This window comes from Diprion similis, chromosome 10 (assembly GCF_021155765.1).
Source record: "Diprion similis isolate iyDipSimi1 chromosome 10, iyDipSimi1.1, whole genome shotgun sequence".
Classification (NCBI taxonomy): domain Eukaryota; kingdom Metazoa; phylum Arthropoda; class Insecta; order Hymenoptera; family Diprionidae; genus Diprion; species Diprion similis.
In genome coordinates, this window is record NC_060114.1 from 18,646,972 (window position 1) to 18,669,140 (window position 22,169).

Below are 22,169 nucleotides of genomic sequence, written 5' to 3' on the forward strand. Positions count from 1 at the left end.
ATTCACATCTCAAATCATACCTGGAATATTTCCGCACGAAATATTCAATTGATTTATGTTGAAATGTGAATTTCATGGAAAATATATAAACGAAAAGAAATATTGAGAGTTGAAAATTAGAATTAGAATTTAAAATCAATTTTTATAATCGTCTTAGAGGTTCGTAATTAACTAGGAAATCATTTCTTTCATTCACAAAAGTCAATTGGATGCTGAAATTTCTGTACTAAATAAATCTTGCTCTACAAAATTTTTTCTCCAATTTACCCAAGCCTGAAAAAGTATGCTGAATTTTTTTCAGATTTTTTATTCAACTGGTTAAGTATTTATAAATATTAAGAGTGATTTTGAAAAAAATCTTTTTTGAAGGTCTGAAAAAATTCTCATAAGCTGAGCATTTGGAGAAAAAATTTCAAACAAAATAAGAAATAGTGAAGATCTTTTTCAGTTAGTTTAGATAGTTTTTCATCCGACAGACTTTTATTGCTTTAATTAATAACAATAATAATAATGTGACAAATAAATGAAACTGAATCGAAAAAGCATACATCGAATGATATTCTCGGTATTCGGATTTCCGTGAGAAATAAAAACCAACGATTCTCAAAAAAATTTTATACGAATAAAATCGCACAAATCTTACGATTCAACATGCAGCCGACAAACAGATCTGAAGATGATAATCATTACGAGAAAATCGAGAGTTTTTTTCCCAATCACGTTTGTAATTAATTCCAGTAGACATAACGACGATGAAAATCGAAGTGTAAAATTCTCCTTTAGATGAAAAAAAAGAAAATCTTTTCAGATATGAAAAAAAAAAACGTCGCATTTAATCGACCGTTAAATATTTATAATATTTCAAGAGGAAAGAAATGAATATGAAAACTGGAATAAATACACTTCGTAAAAGAATAAGAAGAACAAAAAAAAAAAAGGAAAAAGAAGCGTCAGGGAAAGTGAGTGGAAAAGAAGAGAATACAGAGGAAAAATTCGCGACACGCCGAGCGCGTTTCGAAGAGGGTGGATCAAGGGGAGGTATGTGTATTGAATATCGAAATGCCAGAAATTCGAAGGGTTTAAAATAAAACCGGGGGCGAGATCAACGCTCGCGAGACTCCAGTGGTGGCACTTTTCTCTCTCTCTCTCTCTCTCTCTCTCTCTCTCTCTCTCTCTCCTCCATTCACTGCGATACAATTGGTTCAGGTATTCGTAATTTTTGCAAACGGATATATGTATGTACGTCGTATTCAGGTACATGCCATGCACACCCGCGGGAATACTGCAGGGGATGAAAAGGTTACAACCACCTCAGAGGGGCACAGGGGGGAGGGGAAGAAAAATTCGACTCCGCTGCAACAGCTCGAGGGAATAAAATACCGTGTAGAAAATATTGAGGATTTTTCCAGAGAGTACGAATAAAGGGTGTGAATGTGAATTTTTTAGAACTAGCAAAAAATTGTTTTACCTTAACGGTTTGGCGGATAATACAAGAGTTTTACACGTCTCCGTGCGATTTACAAGCACCGATGTTTAATTGATGAATGAAAAAACGAACAAGTCAGTTTCAGAGAGCTTGTAGAAAAAAAGTCTTGTAAGTAATATGAGTGAAATTGAACAAATCTACAAAATTTTAAGTGATTCATAAGTGATTTCGATGTCTAAAGTTTTTTTTTTTTTTGTTTTTTTTTGTTTTTTCAAGTTTTGAGTATTTTTGTTAAAGCAATCTCCGTAGATTATGAATACAACAATAATAATAATAATAATAATCATTTTACAAATATTTAAGGCACGTCTATCTAGTAATAAGAAGAATAAAAAGTGTTGATTTTTTGTTCAAACAATCTCCTTAATATTCCAAAATATTTCATATTTTGAAATTTTATATTATTTTAAATCCGTCAGCTTTTGTCGATGACAAATCGTCATCCTGTTTATTACAGATATATGTTTGTAGAAAAGCAGAACTTATATACATATATATATATATATGTATATAAGAGTACAAAGAATCGGCAAAGATATTGCGTGCCTAGCTATAAATAACGCACAAAGGAATGTATGAGACGTATTGAAAAAAACAGTATCTCGCATTTTTCAAGAAAATTCTTTGAACATTGTGACGACGTTGCGTCGCGTTTCTTTAGAGATATTTTTCAAAACAGATCAGCCATCTTGGGTAAGACCATGGATCTGGACCTTGAGGTGACAAAAGAGTCGATAAATTTTTCTAAAACGTTGTTACATAAATCTATTATACATTTATATCACATATAGATATACGAGGCACATAAATAACAAAGTTTAACGCAGGCGTTTCGAAAACAGGAGAGCGGAAAATTAAAAAACTTTGAACGAGAAATAGGAAAATAGCGAATAAAAAAAAGGAGTGATGGGGGGAGGATGGGGGGGAAATAAAAAAGGAATGAATTGGAGAATAACAATAAGCGGAATAAAAAATAATAGGAAAAATCGTACAGGCTAGATTCGGTACAACTTTTTACTTGTTTTTTTTTCTTTTTTTGATATTTCTTTTTCACTTTTCCACCCTTTCGGCAACCCTTTGTTTTCCACTCGTAAATTTGCCTAGCAGAACTCGAACCTGCAGGAACCGCAACCTTTTGTTCGACCAATTTTCCGCGAGTCTGTGACTATTTTATACTCGATATTTGATATTTGATACACGATATTCCGGAGTTATTAAAACTTTCGCAAATCAACTGCCTCCTGAATATTTAGTTCCAAAAGCACTCCCCGTGTTTTTTCCCTTCCGCGATATTGTTTCAGCAGCAAGACTGCGCTCGTATATTCATTCATGTATTCAACGGCCTCTTATAGATATACAAAAAACTGAACGACATCTTGGCTGTGGAAATAATTTCCGAGATCGTTGTTTTCGTTATTTATTTCTACAATTTGTTATACTTTTATCGCTTCGTTATCTGTCAATTTTTTTTCTCGTTCCACTGGCACTATCTGGGAAGAGACAAAAAAAAAAAAAAAAAAAAAAAAAAAAAAAAAAAAAAAATGAAGGAGACAAAAATACGAACATTTATCTATTCAACTCTGAAACGGTGCGGTATTTCCATTCCATTTTATTCCAAGTTAACTCTCAATAGCTTATATTTATTCGGGAAAATTGTAAACAAACAACAATTATACCTGAATAAAAATCTTCGTTTTAAAGTTTGAAATTTGAAAAATGGTACAAAGTTATTGTTGTTTTTTTTTTTGTTTTCCTCGTAATTTTATCAAACTTCTGCCATTTTGAATTTTGAAAATCTGAATTCAGACTTAGATTCATCGACCTCAAAAACTTGAAGGTACTCGCTTTCTTTGGAATCAAACTATTTTTCTCGAATTTTCGTCCGCCATATTGGATCCGCAATTTTGAATTTTGAAAATCTGAATTCAGATTTGGATTCAGGGACCCCAAGAATCGTGATACTAGAATTGTAGAATAAATCTATCAACATTTTTTTCCAACACATAATGGTACAAAAATCTCATTTTTGCCTCAGGAGTTTTTTTTTTTTTTTTTTTTTTTTCTTCTTCTTTTTTTGTTCGAAAAACAAAACCTCGTGGATCGGTCTAATTTGTATCACCCGTTTGATTATTTCTGTTTTCCTTAACTTTCGCTTCCTTCAATTTCTTTCCCCAGCTGCGTCTGAAAGAAGGCTCGAGGCTATTCGAGTCGCATATTCGAAGGGGTGCGAAGTACGAAATACGAAGGTTAAAGAGCCCGCCTCAGGCTGCGGCACCTCGCGCTGTCAATCATACGCTTCAATTATGTCGGAAAATCATTGAAGATTACCACTTAACGAGCGAAATTTCATTCCCCGAGAAGGCGACGCGACGGGAGTAATGATTAACATAGAAATACCCTGAGGGAAATTCAATTTCTCTCTGACTTGGTATGTGTGAAATGGAAAGAGGAAGAGAAAAGGGAAAGAGGTGTAATCTAGCCACAGATTATATCTCACATTAGTCAAAAATTATTCGGTGTAATCGTTTAAAAATTTAGGCTGATGGACTAGGATTCGAATTTGATTTTCTGAATAACGTCAATTTTTACTAATTGAATCATTACGAGGTAATCGACGCTGGATTTTTGATAAGTAGGAAGAACAGTGATAAAAAGATTTTTATATCAGTAATTCATTCATTCAATTGTAATCATAAATGAAAGTAATTTCTAGCAATTTGTACACGATTCAAAATATCTCATGTTAATTGATACTATGATCTAGTTTCAGGCTGGTAACAGAGAGATTTTCAATTGGTTCATTCTTAAAACAATTTTTTTTATCAAGACATTTTTACCTTCGATGGAGAAATTCGATAATTTCGAATGATAAGATTCGAATTCGGAAAAATGAAACCCGGCATAATGTTCAAAATTCAGGTTGTACGAATTCTGCCGCATGGAACGCGCGCTGTTTGGTTTCGATATATAATATAGAAAGTTTAGGAAGCAACGAGATACTAAGATGAAGAAATTTTTCCTGAGAATCAGTTGGCAAAGTACTCGAAACACCCAGAATCCGACTCTTCGTTGAATCCGATCGATTGATTGAAATTCTTTGAAAACAACGACCGGCCAATTTCGAAGCAATAAATTTTTTATTTCACTTTGGTGGAGTGCCGCGTAGCTAGAATTCAATTGAATCTTCTCTCGGAGTTAGGTTCTCTCTTAAAAGAAGACGAAAAAATTTCGACTGCTGTATAGAAACGTCTTTTTCGCGATAGAATTGTAAAGATATATTTTAAAGTAAATAAAATCGTATTATCGACTGATTGCATTTAAGAAAAATTTGTTTCTTCATTGACTTTATGTTTAAAGAAATAAATTTTGATTATTTATATCGAATAATAACCAAAATCTTCATTTATTACTTATGAAGTTCGATTTTTCTCTTTTTTACTTTGATAAATAATCAACGGTTCGATAAAAATTTTGATTTCTTCCACGTAACTAATAAACGATGAGACAGTTTTATTAGATTGAGTTTGTTTTTGTAGAAACCAGAACGATATTTCAGATTTTAAGAAAAATTACCTTTTTTCTCAAACATTTATTGTAAATAAAAATTAAACAAACTGTAGTTTTGCATTCAAGTTTCAGAACTAAAGGGATTTGAATGCGAAACTGATGTTTGTTTATTATAATTTGCCATAAATGTTTGAGAAAATACGCAATTTTTCTTAAAATCCGAAATATCGTTCTAGTTTCTACAAAAGCGAACTTGATCAAATTAGACGATTTTTTCTTTCATTAATTACATGAAAGAATTCAAAATTTGATACCTAGAACTGAAACTCAAAATTCGTGTTGACCGATGTTATCGATATTATAACGAATTCAAAGAATTTCTTGAATAATAATTAAAAAGTCAAAAGAATTGGTAAAATAATAGTTAAACAAGAACTGGAATGAGATGCAAAACAAAGACGATAAAAGAAATTTCTCAAAAAAAAAAAAAAGGTTCGTTGGGGGGGGGGGGGGGGAGGGATTCAATCGTCTGGCAATCAGCTGTGAATGCGGATTAACATAATCGAGAAAGACAAAGGGGTAGATTTTCTACTTGAAGAGGATAACCACGTTCGGTAGAATAAAGCGGGTTGCTGAGCGAATACGTAAATCGTTGATATAAATAAAACAGAGAGCGAGAGCGAGAGAGAGAGAGAAAGAGAGCGAGAAATTGTAAGGGCAGCGATTAAGCAGGAAAAAAAAAAAAATGTAAAACGTGTTTCTCTACATTTTTCTATCTCTCATGTCCCGTTTTTCGGGGTGTTTTTTTTTTTTTTTTTTTTTTTTTTCTTTCTTTTGTGTTTATCACATTTCCACTTCTTTTCAGTTTCTATTTTCCGTTTGAAGTGAAGTGGAGTCTGCCGCGTGGAGTGCATAAAAGAGTCGTAAACGAGCCGCGCAGTTTGTCCGAGGGTTGGAAATTCCGTCTATGCGAAGAGCGGCAAAAAGGTAAATGCAAGAAAATAAAAATAGGCATGTTCGACACATGCTGTTTCTGTGTGTGTTTGTGTGTGTGTGTGTGTGCGTGTGTGTATGTATGAATGTGTCTGTGTGTCTAGATATACAGTCAAGCCAGCTGCACCTCTCTGTCAAAGGGGGTAAATTGTATTCTCGCTAATACGCTTTTACCGTTTTGACAAAGAGACCGAAAAACTGGCCTTCAACTCCCATCCTCAAGTATCCCCACAGCTTCATTCAATACTGGAGAATTGAGGAAAATTGAGAGAGAGAGAGAGAGAGACAGAAAAACAGACGTAAATACATAAAAGTGTTCGAATTTTTTTTTTTTTTTTCAATTCTATTTTTCATTTGATTAATATTTTCGGGTCTGAATTTTTTGCTGCTGCAAGTTTTTGTGCTTTATTTAAATTGAATCTGTACGATTTTTTTATATTTATATAAGAGAAACAGTAATTGCGCATATGACTCGAGTTTTGGAAAGTTCGTAATTTTTCAATTTTTTAACACACCCAAAAAGTACTCCGGAAAATCTAGTATCAAAAGTACTTTGGAAAATGGGAGTACCGAAAGTGATTTGGAAAACGAGAGTGCCAAGAGTACGTTAGAAAATGGAAGTTTGAGAAGTACTTTGGAAAATTGAGTACCAAATGCATGGAGAAGAAACAAGGCGGACAAACAATTTTTTTTAGATAATTTTTAATGTCAGTGGAATGAGAAAAGGTTTTGCAAAAAAAATTAGAAAAAATTTCTGAAAAACAGACAACGTATACATCGCTTTTTTAAAATAAATACACAGACTGACATTTTTCTAAAAACTTGGTTTTCGAATTCTGGAGATTCGATAACGTGAAAATTGGTTGAAATGAGAAAAAGTGATTATCGACAGAAAATGATACTTTTCAAATTGTATCACTATAGATGATGAAAAGTAAAAAGAAAAAAGTGCGGAAAATTGTCTTTTATAAAACGGCGCGCTTTCATATTTTATATTTTCATTGCGTATAACATACATTACATATTTGTACTTCGTCATGCTTGTTTGGAATTTTAATCTTGTTTTTCACCTTTCAATTTGTCGATCGTTTTCTACTCATCAATTTATTTTCCAATGTTTGGTTTTTCAATTCAGTTAATTATTGAATCTAGTGGGATGGATTAATCTGGATAAAATGTTTGAGTATCAACGGAGCGAGAGAGTTTTTGCTCATTCATTTTGTTTGTTTTTCTTCAAATTTCAATCATGTTATTCTTGTTTGTTTAATAATCACTTTATCGAACATTCGATATTGTTGATGGAATTTGTTTGATGAGCTCGACCAAAATCGCACGAGATTTTCGCATCACGTTACTATTTGTTCCGATTACGCGTTATTTATTTATTTATTTATTTATTTATTTATTCATAAAAATCAACAGGCATAAATGTCCTTTCACAAGGCAAGTGTATGCATAAAAAACGGAAAAAAAAGTTAAAGATAATGTAATTAAGAAGAAAAATAAATAAATAAATAAATTGAAACGTAATTGAAAAACTGGAGAAAAAAAAGCACCAAACCCCGTTTTGAAAGGAAAATTTCCTTTTCGCGATGGAGGGAGAAAAATAAAAAAAAAAGAGCAGAACGATGAGACGAAGGGATGTCCGTTTTACCGGGAGGTTATTTTGGGTCGAGTGAAGAAATTTCTCGCGCGTATAATCCACGAGGGTGAAGGGTACGATGAAATCTTGGTGAAATTCCTGGCCGGCCGATGGTAATCATAGTGAAATTAAGGCCATCCATCAACCCTTAACCATTCTATTCCGTGTTCCACTTGATAATATTTCGCTGAGGATAGTCATTTTCAGCATCCTTCTATTCACCACCCTTCCATCCATCCATCCTTCCTTCCTTCCTTCCTTCCTTCCTTCCTTCCTTCCTTCCTCTCATCCAGCTCTGCGAAACTCAGGCAGCTGCAGGGTGCTTTTGCCGCTTGCCCAGCGAACAATTTAACTGGCGTTGATATAATTCACAAGGGATGCTCTGCAGCGAAGCCCGGAGGCGAGAGAGAAAGAGAATCTTTCGTTCGCGAGAGAGACAGATTGATTTTCAACGTCATTCTTACACCCTATCCATCCACGCGCTTCCTCTATCCTCCATCCTCCATCCTCCATCCTCCATCCTCCATCCTCCATCCTCCATTTTTATTTTTATTTTTATATTTATTTTTATTTACAGTCTCAGGTTTCTCTTCGGATCTGCTCGCCCCTAGACGTTCGCTTTTTTATCCTCATTTTCTAATCAAGATTTTTTCTCTTCTTCTTCTTCTTCTTCTTCTCGTTTGAGACGTTATTTTAATTACCTTGATATTTGATATTTCGCTATAGCAACTTCCGTTGCTTTGTGTATGGTGTTTCGATCGATAGATATAAAGATAAAAGCTTATGAAATCTTCGAAAAATAACACAGCGCGGAAGTTAAAGAAAATTAAAAGATAGATGAAATTTCGTGTTTTCTTACAATTTTTCGTAAATATTTTATCTAGAAAAGGTTTTTTTTTTTGTTTCGTTTTTTTCTTCAGACACAAATATCTGGAATAAGAAACGAAGAGTGGAAATAAATTAACAATCGCAAGAGGCAAATAATTCAGTGGTAATTGATACTTATATTTCTAAACGTGAAACTGAATTACGGTTGGAATATAATATGACATTTTATTATACCGAAATAATAATAATAATAATAATAATAATAATAATAATTAACGACGGTAAGACTGAATTATATGAGAATTCATTGAGTTCAAAGATCAAACGAAGAATTCAGAGTGTGAAAAACAAATGTTCGTGTGAGTGAAATACGAGGAATCGTGAAGCTTTGAGGTGAATTGTTTCAAACACAAGGAACAAGAGTAAAAAAGTCTCTGTAGTAACGAGGGGATCCTTATCTACAGTCTGAAATCTCGATCCCACCTCTTGAATAACAACGAGAAAGGAGAAAGAGGCAGAAGCATGGATCTCAGGGACGACAAAAAGGACGAAAAATAGATAAATGAAAATAAAAAACAAATAAAAATGGTAAAAAAACACAAGGAATGGCATTAGGATATAAAAATCTTGGATCTCGGTTGATCCTCTGCCTGCTTAATTCCAACTCAATCTACTCTTGATATTATTTCGGTGTCGCTACACGCGTGCAGAAAAGATTTTGTAAAATATTGATTTTATATTTGTCGCCTCTAAAAGCGTTGATTAACGTTTTTAAACTACATCGATAACAAAAGTTCCTTAGATACTTTTACCATTTGCGTAATATAAATTTTCCGATGTTTCGAACGATGATTTTGAGTTCTGAGAATTGGGGGAAAAATTTGAATTTCAATTAACCGTTTGAGATTCGAAATTAGAAAAAAGATGAAAGGTGCGGAATATGGAGCGGAAAAGGCCAGAAATATTTCAACCGCAAGACACCGGTATTTGAAATCTTTTTCCGGTCTGTTACCTGCTCTTCCCGTTTCTCGTCCAGATTTTTACAGGCTCGTTTAGCCACTCAGAGTCTAGATGTATACATAACGGGATGTGGGAACTGAGTTTGAAGCGGTGCTTTAAATTTTTCAAACGTTACGTATGTGTGTATAACATAATGTTATACCTACCGCGCCTCAATTCGCGCCCGTGGGTTAAGCTTTTAGGCCCGAGCGAAGGTTCAGGGTGGCCGTAAACTCCTGCCTAACACCAGAGCAGTAAGGGATGGGTGAAACCAAACTCTGCAGTGAAACACTTCCAGGAAACTCCTGTGGCTGAAAGTGATCCAGCTTCGCTGAAACTTGCGGTGTCGTATGATATTCGGAGAATTTTCACTGACCCCCGCAGAAAAATCTGCGGGAAGTAAAGGGAAGCGAAAACTTCAACCCCCATTGCGGGAAAACCATACAAAAATTAATAATGAAAGGCACGAGGGTTTATCCAAAGAGAAAAATTTTCCTGGACAAAAAATATATGGTATGGGTTCTGGACAAAAGTGTCTAGTCTCGAGTAACTAGTTATCCATTTGCTAGACGGTTATTTTCTCCCAAGAGCGAAGCGAAGGGAATCGAAAACTTCAACCCCCATTGCGGAAAAACCGTACCAAAGTCATAGTAAAAGGCACGAGGGTTTATCCAAAGAGAAAAACTTTCCTGGACAAAAAATATATAGTACAGATTCTGGACAAAAGTGTCTAGTCTTGAGTAACTAGTTATCCATTTGCTAGACGGTTATTTTCTCCCAAGAGCGAAGCGAAGGGAATCGAAAACTTCAACCCCCATTGCGGAAAAACCGTACCAAAGTCATAGTAAAAGGCACGAGGGTTTATCCAAAGAGAAAAACTTTCCTGGACAAAAAATATATAGTACAGATTCTGGACAAAAATGTCTAGTCTTGAGTAACTAGTTATCCATTTGCTAGACGGTTATTTTCTCCCAAGAGCGAAGCGAAGGGAATCGAAAACTTCAACCCCCATCGCGGGAAAACCATACGAAGGTCAGAACGAAGGGCATGAAAATTTATCCAAAGAGAAAGGATTCCCTGGACAAAAAATATACCGTACAGGTAACGGACTAAACTGTCTAGTTTCGAGTAAGTATAAATGCATTTGCTAGACGGTTATTTTTTCCCAAGAGCGAAGCAAAGGGGAACGAAAACTCCAACCCCCATTGCGGGAAAACCATAAGAAGGTCAGAACGAAGGGCATGAGGGTTCGTTCAAAGAGAAAGGCTTGCCTGGACAAAAAATGTACCGTATAAGTACCAGTCTAATTACTGGACGAAAGTGTCTAGTCTCGTGTTACTAGTTATACATTTGCGAGACGGTTATGTTCTCCCCAGAGCATTATGAGCTTATTTCTCAAGGTTAGAAGAGAAGGAAATAGTAAAAAAAGATGAGGCGCAATTTCGCGCACTTATTTTATTACATGAGTCTAACGTTCTGGATTTTTATTTGAAACGGGAATTTTATTTTACAGGTCACGATGATGCTTTTCTGGACAAAGTGAACTGGACAAAGCCGTCCAATTTCGACTAACTTGTTATTTTTGCCAAACCGCTACTTCGGGACCAGTTAATTTAAGCAATTATTTTGAGGCTGGAAAAAAATTTTGAGTAGGTTAAAAAAAAAAAAAGAAAATACAGAAGTTTAATGGAAAGTGAGGGTGAAGTTTTTCGTACTTAGCTATTTGAGCCTTGTGCTTCTATAAAATCAATTTCGTATTGAAATTTTGTTTTCCATTATTCGTCGACACTTTTTTGGACAAAAAAAATAAAACGCCGAATAAATATCCAGCTTGCTCCAGGGTTAGAAAAGGAAGAAGAAAAAGAAGAAGAAGGATAATCAAAAGAAAGTACAAGGGTGAACCGTCGGTCGGGCACCTGTATTATACAGATACAATGTTCCAGATTTTAATTTGCAAGTGAAATTTTTTTCCGCCATGGGGATGAAGAGGTCGGTCTTACACGTGGCACAAGGGGTGTTATGCCTGGTTCAGACGTCGACGCACTCACTCCCCAGGGTGAAATGTGTCGGAGTGAAAGTATAACGGCTACGTCAGGTACATAGGCGGGTGTAATAATGAAAATTCGAGTAAAGTATAGCGCGTATATATACGCGGATCTATCCGGCTGCTCGTTGGCCGTGAGATGGGCGTGGGAGGTTAATGGGTGGGCTTGCATGTAGCCGGCGAAATCGCGTCCTCAGAGAGTAATATCCGAGGGTGACTTATTTTTCGCCACTTTACTCGACGCTTGCAGGCTGCTTGTTTGCCGAACTCCGGCGAGAACGTTCAAAGGTAAACTGATGATGATGAATCGGCTTCATGGTCTGAATGAAAAGTAGAGAAAAAAGAAATGAATAGACCTTTGAAAAAGTCTTCAACAATCTCATTTGCGCCCATGACGCTGAACTCGAATAAAACGACATCTCTGTTGTGTAATAAAAATTAATCTCACCAAGATAGAATACCATAAGCTGCGGTATCAACAGCTTGAGATTAGGATATTTTGTTACTAGTGTGGAAAGTGAGCGATTTCCGATTAGCGGGAAAAAATTGGTGATTTTGGCCGCCTGCAGAGAATGAGCAAAAGATTCTATTTATCAATGAATGACGTGAGCGTTGGGAAATAGCGAACCATTTCACGACTAGTGGCGAAATATTTTCCCATTAGTGAGAAATAGCGTCTTTTGTACATTTTCAGCAGGCGACCAAAATCGCGTAATTTTACGTTTGAGTGAAGTGTGCGAAAAGTGAGCGATTTTCGATGAGTAAAAAAATTTTGTCTTGTTTCTATTTTTTAATTTCAATAGCGAACAAAATGAATCGAAAAATATTACAATCGGATTAAAAGCAACAGAGTTCCAGCATTTTGAAAGTTCTGATGATAAAACTTATTCTCAATTTGTTGATATCTTAGCTTGTGTAAATCAAATTTGGTTTTAATTATTTCTATCATAATATATCAAAAACATTTTTTCACTTGTGTTTTACGATCGTTGATGCAAACGACATTGCCGTAGGTTTCTTGAGAGGCATTTTTCTCTTTTTCCAACTTTTGATTCTCAACGCATCGGAACATCGCTCCGAAACGAAGTAAAATAAGCTAAAACGAGACGAATCTCATTTTCCGAACGTAGCCACGTCGAGTCTACGCAAGGCGACGTGAAAAGGCTAAGATTTGATGCACCTGATGCCCGGGGATAGACGGATCCAATATTTCTCGCCCCTGCCGATTGAATTTCAGAAGCTTTAGAAAAATTTGAGATACATTTACGTGCATCTGCTTCCCCATCGCCTCCTGAGAATATTTCGCTTCTTGATATATTCCAAGTTCGAAAACTACCGGCTCTTTCATCAGGCCTTTACTCTCTCGAACAAAAAACCTCCATCCATCAATTATTCAGTGTTTCTGGGGGTGAGAAATCGAAGAGTTTACCACCCGCTAGAGTCGCGAGCCACTCAAGGATCACGTCGGTTGCATTACAGCGGTCCGATACACTGCAGCACCAACGAATTTCCCGAGTGCTCGAAGCTTTTCTGCAGCACCGAACAAGAGGAGAGAAACTTCAATAAAGAGATCTGAATATGTCAAGGAATATTCAAGCGGGGTTTTAGTTCTTCTATAGATATATCTATTGCATATATCAGGAAATATCCCTAGAAGCCAACAGCTAACAGTGGGCCCCTAGGGACATTTTCTGACAGTCGCGGTTGGTATTGCGTCGGCTGCTCAATCATTCGGTAATTGTCAGAAAACGTCCCTAGAAGCCAACAGCGAACAGCCGGTTCCTAGGGACATTTTCTGACAGTCGGGATTGGTATTGCGTCGGCTGCTGAATCAGGCGTTAACTATCGGCCAATAAAATTCGAATCACTTGACGCACGCGCATAAGGTGCGCACTTTCCTGATGGACACACGATATGTATAAGAGAGACTGTTTTCCAGGATGAGAAAGAAAAGAGAGAAAGGAAGGACGTCGAGTGGGGGGAGGAGAGAAGGGAATCCTTCGTATGTGGCAGGTATATACAAGCGTTCTTGGGGTCGCAGAGGGAAAGTTCAGTTTAGAAAAACGCTCAAGGGCGTTAGCGACGCGTCGCCTCCGTGGAAAACACGGCAGGGACAACAATTTTTCTACCCCCTCGATACACCCTGCGGGGATTTCGCCTCGACACAAACATTCGACTCGCCGACATTTCTCTGAGCGTGTTTGTCTGTATCTCTCTCTCTCTCACACTCTCTGTCTCTCTCTTTCTGGCGAGAGTGAAATTGGTGACAAATTGAAAATGTCGCACCAAAGTTACCAGCTGAAAACGTCGCTGGTCATCCGCACAAATCTCCTTCAAACTTTCTGGTTCTCTCCATCAGCTTTTTCTTCTTTTGACTCAGAAAACTGTCACCTGTCACTTTTGCCTAGCGATTTATACATCTATTTTCTTTATATTCTCATTGATTTTTTTCTTTTTTTCAGACAGGTTGTAAAAAACAACCTGACAATCAGTTTCAAATAAAAGAGCTGGAGGTCGGATCAAAATTTCACTTACGATTATAGCATCGATCCGAAGGCTTGGAGACTATGAAGATGTTTTTTTTCTTTTTTTTTTTATTCTCGTTATTTGCGAAACCAATTATACGCATTTTAAACAATTTCAACTATACTTACATCGAACCGTTGTGCCGACCAATCGAGATGAGGCGATAAATTTGGAGTTCGACACGTTGTCCGGTGTCCGGTACAAATCTGTAAGTACATCTAGTCGGTCCGGTCAGCGCTGGCGATTTTATTTGGCCGAAACCTCGACCGGATTTATTCAGCAGCTGTTTACTGTCCAGCGTCATGTTGCACACTGAAAATTAACGGTAACATAATTATATAAATCAAAGTATACGGGTTATCGTTATTCCGAATCAATCATCACACTTGAATTTATTTCATGGCATATTTTTTAAATCTGATCGGAAAACTGAAATTTTTTATTAATGAAACGAGAACCTCATAAATTAAAGGGATTTAAGTCGTTCAAAGTTCCATTTTTTTTTTTTATACTCAACAGTCTATGTCATGACATAACCTCAAATCGAGATTTCAGAATGCTGGTAAAACCATTACCGATCTTCTAGAGATAAGCGAAATTCATTGGCAATTATGTAGTGAAAATATGTAAATTTATGACAGATTGCACTGAAGATCAATTTTCTACACAAATTAATTATTGTCGAATCCATTGGCCGGGTAGAGAGTTTTCAGACAAGGGTGGGTTAAAAAAAATTCAGAGTCACATTTTTTTACCGCACGTCTGCAGAAAGTTGCGAAGAGACTGGGGGAGGGAAAAAGTTTCAAGAACCTCCCGAAAGCGGTGAAAATGTGTGAGAAATCAAAATGAATTAAACATGAAGTGAATCGATGTAGGCGTGACGTCGGTGGTTTTTGAAGTGTGCGTTAATTATGAAAAATCGTCGATGCACAGAGACCTCGGGGGTTGGTTAGCCCTCGATTTTTATCCGGCGTGGTGGGCGCTCACCGCCGAAGCAGCGCGAGATAATGAATCTTGTCCCAGCAGAGCAGAGTTCCTGCCTCAGCTCCAGCTATTACAACGCCGGGCGTATTATATATACTCTTCACGTTTTAAAAAAAATTTTCAGGGATGACCCGAATTTTCCTCACGGGAGTAATTTCAACCTGATAGAATGGATATGGAATTGAATTGGCTTCCCACTCCGGTGCCCGACTTTAGGGCACAAGGGAAAAAAATGTATATATATATATATATATCAAAAAACCCGCCTACACCTGCCTTGTAACTTCCCCTTGTAGTCTAATCACATGGGAATGCCAATTGGGGTAAAAACGTATTTTCCGTATGGATATTGAGAGATTAAAACGGTCAGGGGTAAATCGATCTAATACCATATACCTAGGTAGGCATGTGTTACATCACGCCATTTTGATATTATGGTCTCACGTAATCCGAAATTGAAAATTTTTTATATCATATACGTTGTTTAATACTCTGAGATGAAAAACGAGGTCTAATGCACAATCGAATCTAATTTTAACCTTTTTCTTTCCCTTTATTTGTTATTTCAGAATTGAATTATGGCCTGTTTCCCGCGCGTTTTCGGAAGCCGCTGTTACAGGCTTGTGGTGAATGACGTCACGCGTGTTTTCAAAGCGACTGCCGCCGTAACGCATGCAGTGACGTAACGCGAGGCCAGATAACCTCACTGGACAATTTTCAATCCGTGCTAATACCGACAATTTCATAAAATCGTAATAATTTTGTGAATCGGTGATAACATAGGAATAATTAAAGATATGAAATGTGAGTTTCTTCTCTAAAAATAATTACACGTGCAGGTAAATTTGTACATATTTCCTTGTGAAAAAAAAGAGGATGCAATTGTTTTTCTCGCATATTATTCAACGTTTTTACTCACTGTTTGCGCAGTTTTGCTCAAGCCCGCATTGTGCGCATCTGTGAGGCGAAGAATCACCGCAGCTGCATCCACCGGACTGAACGCAGCAGGCGCAATCTGTCCTTGTTGAATTAAAGCTGCAGGCGCAGCCCTCGGTGCTCTGAGTCCAAAGGTCGACTTGACCTGAAACGAGAAGTCTCGTTGAGTCGCGGATAGTTTAGCAGTTGAGAAAATTCCACCACGATGAGTCATAACGTGTTGAAAAAAGAGATCGAGATAGAGGAAAAAAAACTGTCGAAACAAATTCTTGATTCAATCTCTCCCTTCAAACTGACACTTTTTGCAATTGGAACGAACGGTTTTCCACCGCTGTGGAAAAACGGTTGGCGGTGAGGAAAGAGGAGAAATGGATGATTCCGAGTGAGCTTTTGTCCGCTGCAAGCTTCACGTCCGTTTGCTTCACTCCGCGCAGAAATTCCATGCTGTTGCAACACGTTTTCGAAGCTTTTAGTACCAGCCACCAACCCTGCAGCAAAGTTTTGTTTTACCTTTATTTTATTTCACTACCACTTTATTTCATTTCATTTCCTTTCCTTTTTGTTTATTTCTCCTTTTTTTAAAAGGGGGGGGGGGACGAGGGAGGGTTCTCTCAGTTTCTCTCAGTTTCTCTCTGCACGTCTCGCATTTCAAACAGCGGATCTTCTCTCTGTGCCTTATACCGCTTCTCAAAACTCGCCTGCAGAGTAGTTGGGAGAAAAAAGAATACACTCAGCGTGGTAGGTGAACAAAACTTCGACTAGAATTACAGCTTTGATATATGTTTCGGTAAAAAAAACATGGGACAAGACTTGAACGTTTTAATTGTTCGTGATATCAACTGTTTCCAATATAAGTTTTCCTTGAAACTGAATTATCCTCGAAAGTAAAGCTTTTGGGTGAAAAAAACAAAAAGATGAAAAGAAAGAGGGAAGCCAAAAAAAAAAAAAAAACGATCAAGAACCAAGAACTCTGCTCGGAGGGGTGAAAAGTAATAAGAATAAAGTAAACTCAACTGAAGCGATTTCCTCTCGAGACGTACATTTTGAGATAGAGAGAGAAAACGGAGAGAGAGAGAGAAAGTGTGTGTACGGGAGGAAATCGAGAGAAGAGGTCCCGCGGCTGTATTAGGGGGTTGGAAGTAAGACGTCTCTGAGGTAAGAACCGCTTCAATTGGATTCTTAATCCATCGATTCCGAGACGATTACAGCCGTTATATACATATGTACGTTACGTATATTTATTCCTGTATATATATGCTATATATACATATATATTTTTATATGTATTTACGGGTATAAATGTCTCACAACAGCTTTAATATCCAACTAGTTTTCATGTCTAACTATAGCCTTAATATCAAACTACTTTTAATGTCTGACTACAGCTTTAACATCTAACTAGTTTTCATATCTAACTGTAGCTTTAACATCGAACTACTTTTAATGTCTGACTACAGCTTTCACATCTAACTGGTGTTTATATCTAACCATATCTTTAATATCCAACTACTTTTATTGTCTGCCTACAGCTTTGAATCTAACTAGTTTTTATATCTAACTAAAGCTTTAATATCCAACTACTTTTAATGTCTAACTACAGCTAACATCTAACTAGTTTTTACATCTAACTATAACTATAGCCATAGCTATAACTATAGCTATATATAAATAACAGGTATATGTATATTTATGTATATTCTCCAGCTATTAGATACACACGCCAACCTGTCCCTTCTATCGTTACGTTTTGGAGACAGAGACGAAAATATTGATCTTCCAGAGAAGAGAAGTGAAGAGAAGAGAAGAGGAGAGAAGAGAGATGTACTCCCGAGAGACGCTCCGAGTCTGGCCTGGGGGCCAGAAATTCCCGACCGTAATACACCGGCCAATTCGAACAATTATCCAAGTATGCAAATTCTCGAAAGGTCGACTGACGGTATAACCATCAAAGATATTTTTCAACATCGAATCTACATCGGCAAAAAACAGAAAGAAAAACAAAATGTCGATTTCAATTCTACATCAGACGATAAAAAATAGAATAACGAATATTCGCGTGAGATGAAAAATTATAGGAACAAGCTGGTTTATTCAACTGGAAGTAAGAGAAAGAAAAAATCAATAACCGCATTGGGAATCTGGTTGTGACTATACATATAACAATCGAGATTAAAGAAAAAAAAAATTTCCAAGTAATAATGAAAGAATTATTAGCTTCTTTTGCTATCGAATAATATTTCTGGATAATATCCCTTTACCCATGAAACGTGCAGAAAAGTTTCGATTTTAAAAGTACACGTTTTTGATTACTCATCAAGCATAGTAACAATCTTGACTTTTTTTCAAATATTTTTGTAAAAAGGAAACTTCTATCATCATCTATAACGATATATCAATGAAACGGTTTGTTTTTTACATTTTATAAATAATTACCCGCACCTGTCACCATGTGAATTAATACCACATTTTCAATGGGGGTTGGGCGAGAGGCTTTTTCACGCTGGATGAAAAAGCAGCTTTCTATTAGCGGTCCCGCGGAACTCTTTGATTTTATAACGTATCGACTGGCGCGTGACTGCCGGGTCTGCCATTCCTAGTTAACATGGTGGTAGGATCACCATACATTTGCATTTTAATTGGGAGGCGCGCGGTGGCGTTGGAGCGACGATTTCCATCTGTCGGTCCATCCTGGTAGACATAAATATGTATACCCCTAGTTTATGTATAAAGGGTGTCTCGAAATAAGGGTCTTCGCTAAAAAAAAAATCGTCACTCATCTTCGACCAAAATGAGCTCTCGATTCCCTAATTTTGATAACCTGTTCATCCCCTGCTTACCCTCCTATGAAATTCGTACTTGGAGTTAGTGAAAAAATTAATTACCAAAAAAAAAACATCATTGAAAATAAAATTCCTCCTCGTAGGACTTCGACAAGCGAATTCGGGATCTTTCGGTTTGGACTGCGAGGCGGTTGGAATTTGCATTCGTATCACGAAACCGCTTCTTACCCCGGTGTGATATTAGAATTCAGTTTCTTGCTTCCGGCGGAATAGTTCGCCCTGCCGCGAGGGGTGAAAATCCGGGGATGACGGAGGGAGGTGGACGTGGAATGGGATATCCGGTTTTACCACAGTCCACAACCACGGAATTTGGCAAATATACCACCGGCTTAAGCCAACTACATGTGTAAATTTTTCTCGCCTGCACGTATCGCGGCTAACTTTGTCGTGTGGGAGGGGAGAAGAGATCTGATCGAATAGTTTGCTTTTTCAAATTGAATTCGGGACTTGAAGGAACCGGACCGACGGTTCGATTGCCCCTCGGAAGTATCGTGTCTCAACATCCGAAAGAGGAAAAAATGTGTGAAAATGTTTGACGAAGACGAGGAAAAAGAAAAAAGTGCCGAGCTCTCGCAAAATTACGTCGAAATAGTGCCTCAAAGAATTATTTGCAGCACTTTTCAAAGTCGTCGAAATTTTCGCCAAAAATCCTAAGGGGTAAGCCTTACTTTTTTGGTCATTTTCGGAGCCGAGAATTTCTCGTCTCGGAATCGATTCGTATGACCATCTCTAGAGTAATTCGACCCCCAGGAACTCAGAAAACACATCAAAAAGAGCGTAGGACCAGCAGCAGAGAAATGACGATGAAAATCATGAGTTTTTCGGCCGTAACTTTTCAGCTATCGCTCGCAGCGTATTGGGACTGCGCTTAATCGATTCCTCTCGCAAAATTACGTCGGAATAGTGCCTCAAAAAATTTATTGCAGCATTTTTCAAAGACGTCGAAATTTTCGCCAAAAATCCAAAGGGGTAAGCCTTACTTTTTTGGTCATTTTCGGAGCCGAGAATTTGTCGTCTCGAAATCGATTCGTATGACCATCTCTAGAGTAATTCGACCCCCAGGAACTCAGAAAACACATCAAAAAGAGCGTAGGACCAGCAGCAGAGAAATGACGATGAAAATCATGAGTTTTTCGGCCGTAACTTTTCAGCTCTAGCTCGCAGCGTATTGGGACTGCGCTTAATCGATTCCTCTCGCAAAATTACGTCGGAACAGTGCCTCAAAGAATGTGTTGCAGCATTTTTCAAAGACGTCGAAATTTTCGCCAAAAATCCAAAGGGGTAAGCCTTACTTTTTTGGTCATTTTCGGAGCCGAGAATTTCTCGTCTCGGAATCGATTCGTATGACCATCTCTAGAGTAATTCGACCCCCAGGAACTCAGAAAACACATCAAAAAGAGCGTAGGACCAGCAGCAGAGAAATGACGATGAAAATCATGAGTTTTTCGGCCGTAACTTTTCAGCTCTAGCTCGCAGCGTATTGGGACTGCGCTTAATCGATTCCACTCGCAAAATTACGTCGAAATAGTGCCTCAAAGAATTTATTGCAGCATTTTTCAAAGACGTCGAAATTTTCGCCAAAAATCCAAAGGGGTAAGCCTTACTTTTTTGGTCATTTTCAGAGCCGAGAATTTCTCGTCTCGGAATCGATTCGTATGACCATCTCTAGAGTAATTCGACCCCCAGGAACTCAGAAAACACATCAAAAAGAGCGTAGGACCAGCAGCAGAGAAATGACGATGAAAATCATGAGTTTTTCGGCCGTAACTTTTCAGCTCTAGCTCGCAGCGTATTGGGACTGCGCTTAATCGATTCCACTCGCAAAATTACGTCGAAATAGTGCCTCAAAGAATTTATTGCAGCATTTTTCAAAGACGTCGAAATTTTCGCCAAAAATCCAAAGGGGTAAGCCTTACTTTTTTGGTCATTTTCGGAGCCGAGAATTTGTCGTCTCGGAATCGATTCGTATGACCATCTCTAGAGTAATTCGACCCCCAGGAACTCAGAAAACACATCAAAAAGAGCGTAGGACCAGCAGCAGAGAAATGACGATGAAAATCATGAGTTTTTCGGCCGTAACTTTTCAGCTATCGCTCGCAGCGTATTGGGACTGCGCTTAATCGATTCCTCTCGCAAAATTACGTCGGAATAGTGCCTCAAAAAATTCATTACAGCATTTTTCAAAGACGTCGAAATTTTCGCCAAAAATCCAAAGGGGTAAGCCTTACTTTTTTGGTCATTTTCGGAGCCGAAAATTTCTCGTCTCGGAATCGATTCGTATGACCATCTCTAGAGTAATTCGACCCCCAGGAACTCAGAAAACACATCAAAAAGAGCGTAGGACCAGCAGCAGAGAAATGACGATGAAAATCATGAGTTTTTCGGCCGTAACTTTTCAGCTATCGCTCGCAGCGTATTGGGACTGCGCTTAATCGATTCCTCTCGCAAAATTACGTCGGAATAGTGCCTCAAAAAATTTATTACAGCATTTTTCAAAGACGTCGAAATTTTCGCCAAAAATCCAAAGGGGTAAGCCTTACTTTTTTGGTCATTTTCGGAGCCGAGAATTTCTCGTCTCGGAATCGATTCGTATGACCATCTCTAGAGTAATTCGACCCCCAGGAACTCAGAAAACACATCAAAAAGAGCGTAGGACCAGCAGCAGAGAAATGACGATGAAAATCATGAGTTTTTCGGCCGTAACTTTTCAGCTCTAGCTCGCAGCGTATTGGGACTGCGCTTAATCGATTCCACTCGCAAAATTACGTCGAAATAGTGCCTCAAAGAATTTATTGCAGCATTTTTCAAAGACGTCGAAATTTTCGCCAAAAATCCAAAGGGGTAAGCCTTACTTTTTTGGTCATTTTCGGAGCCGAGAATTTCTCGTCTCGGAATCGATTCGTATGACCATCTCTAGAGTAATTCGACCCCCAGGAACTCAGAAAACACATCAAAAAGAGCGTAGGACCAGCAGCAGAGAAATGACGATGAAAATCATGAGTTTTTCGGCCGTAACTTCTCAGCTCTAGCTCGCAGCGTATTGGGACTGCGCTTGATCGATTCCTCTCGCAAAATTACGTCGGAATAGTGCCTCAAAGAATTTATTGCAGCATTTTTCAAAGACGTCGAAATTTTCGCCAAAAATCCAAAGGGGTAAGCCTTACTTTTTTGGTCATTTTCGGAGCCGAGAATTTCTCGTCTCGGAATCGATTCGTATGACCATCTCTAGAGTAATTCGACCCCCAGGAACTCAGAAAACACATCAAAAAGAGCGTAGGACCAGCAGCAGAGAAATGACGATGAAAATCATGAGTTTTTTGGCCGTAACTTCTCAGCTCTAGCTCGCAGCGTATTGGGACTGCGCTTAATCAATTCCTCTCGCAA

At 37.7% G+C, this 22,169-nt stretch overlaps 1 protein-coding gene across 1 annotated transcript in view; it reads right to left on the reverse strand.

Annotated features, from left to right (window-relative positions):
• The window catches only part of LOC124411481, a 112,459-nt gene that overhangs the window by 60,589 nt on the left and 29,701 nt on the right, over positions 1-22,169 (reverse strand). The window contains exons 2-3 of the mRNA XM_046890594.1: positions 15,929-16,090; positions 14,154-14,337 (exon numbers count right to left, since the gene is read on the reverse strand). Coding sequence (XP_046746550.1) covers positions 14,154-14,337; positions 15,929-16,090 — 346 coding nt within the window. The remainder of the gene's footprint in view (positions 1-14,153; positions 14,338-15,928; positions 16,091-22,169) is intronic.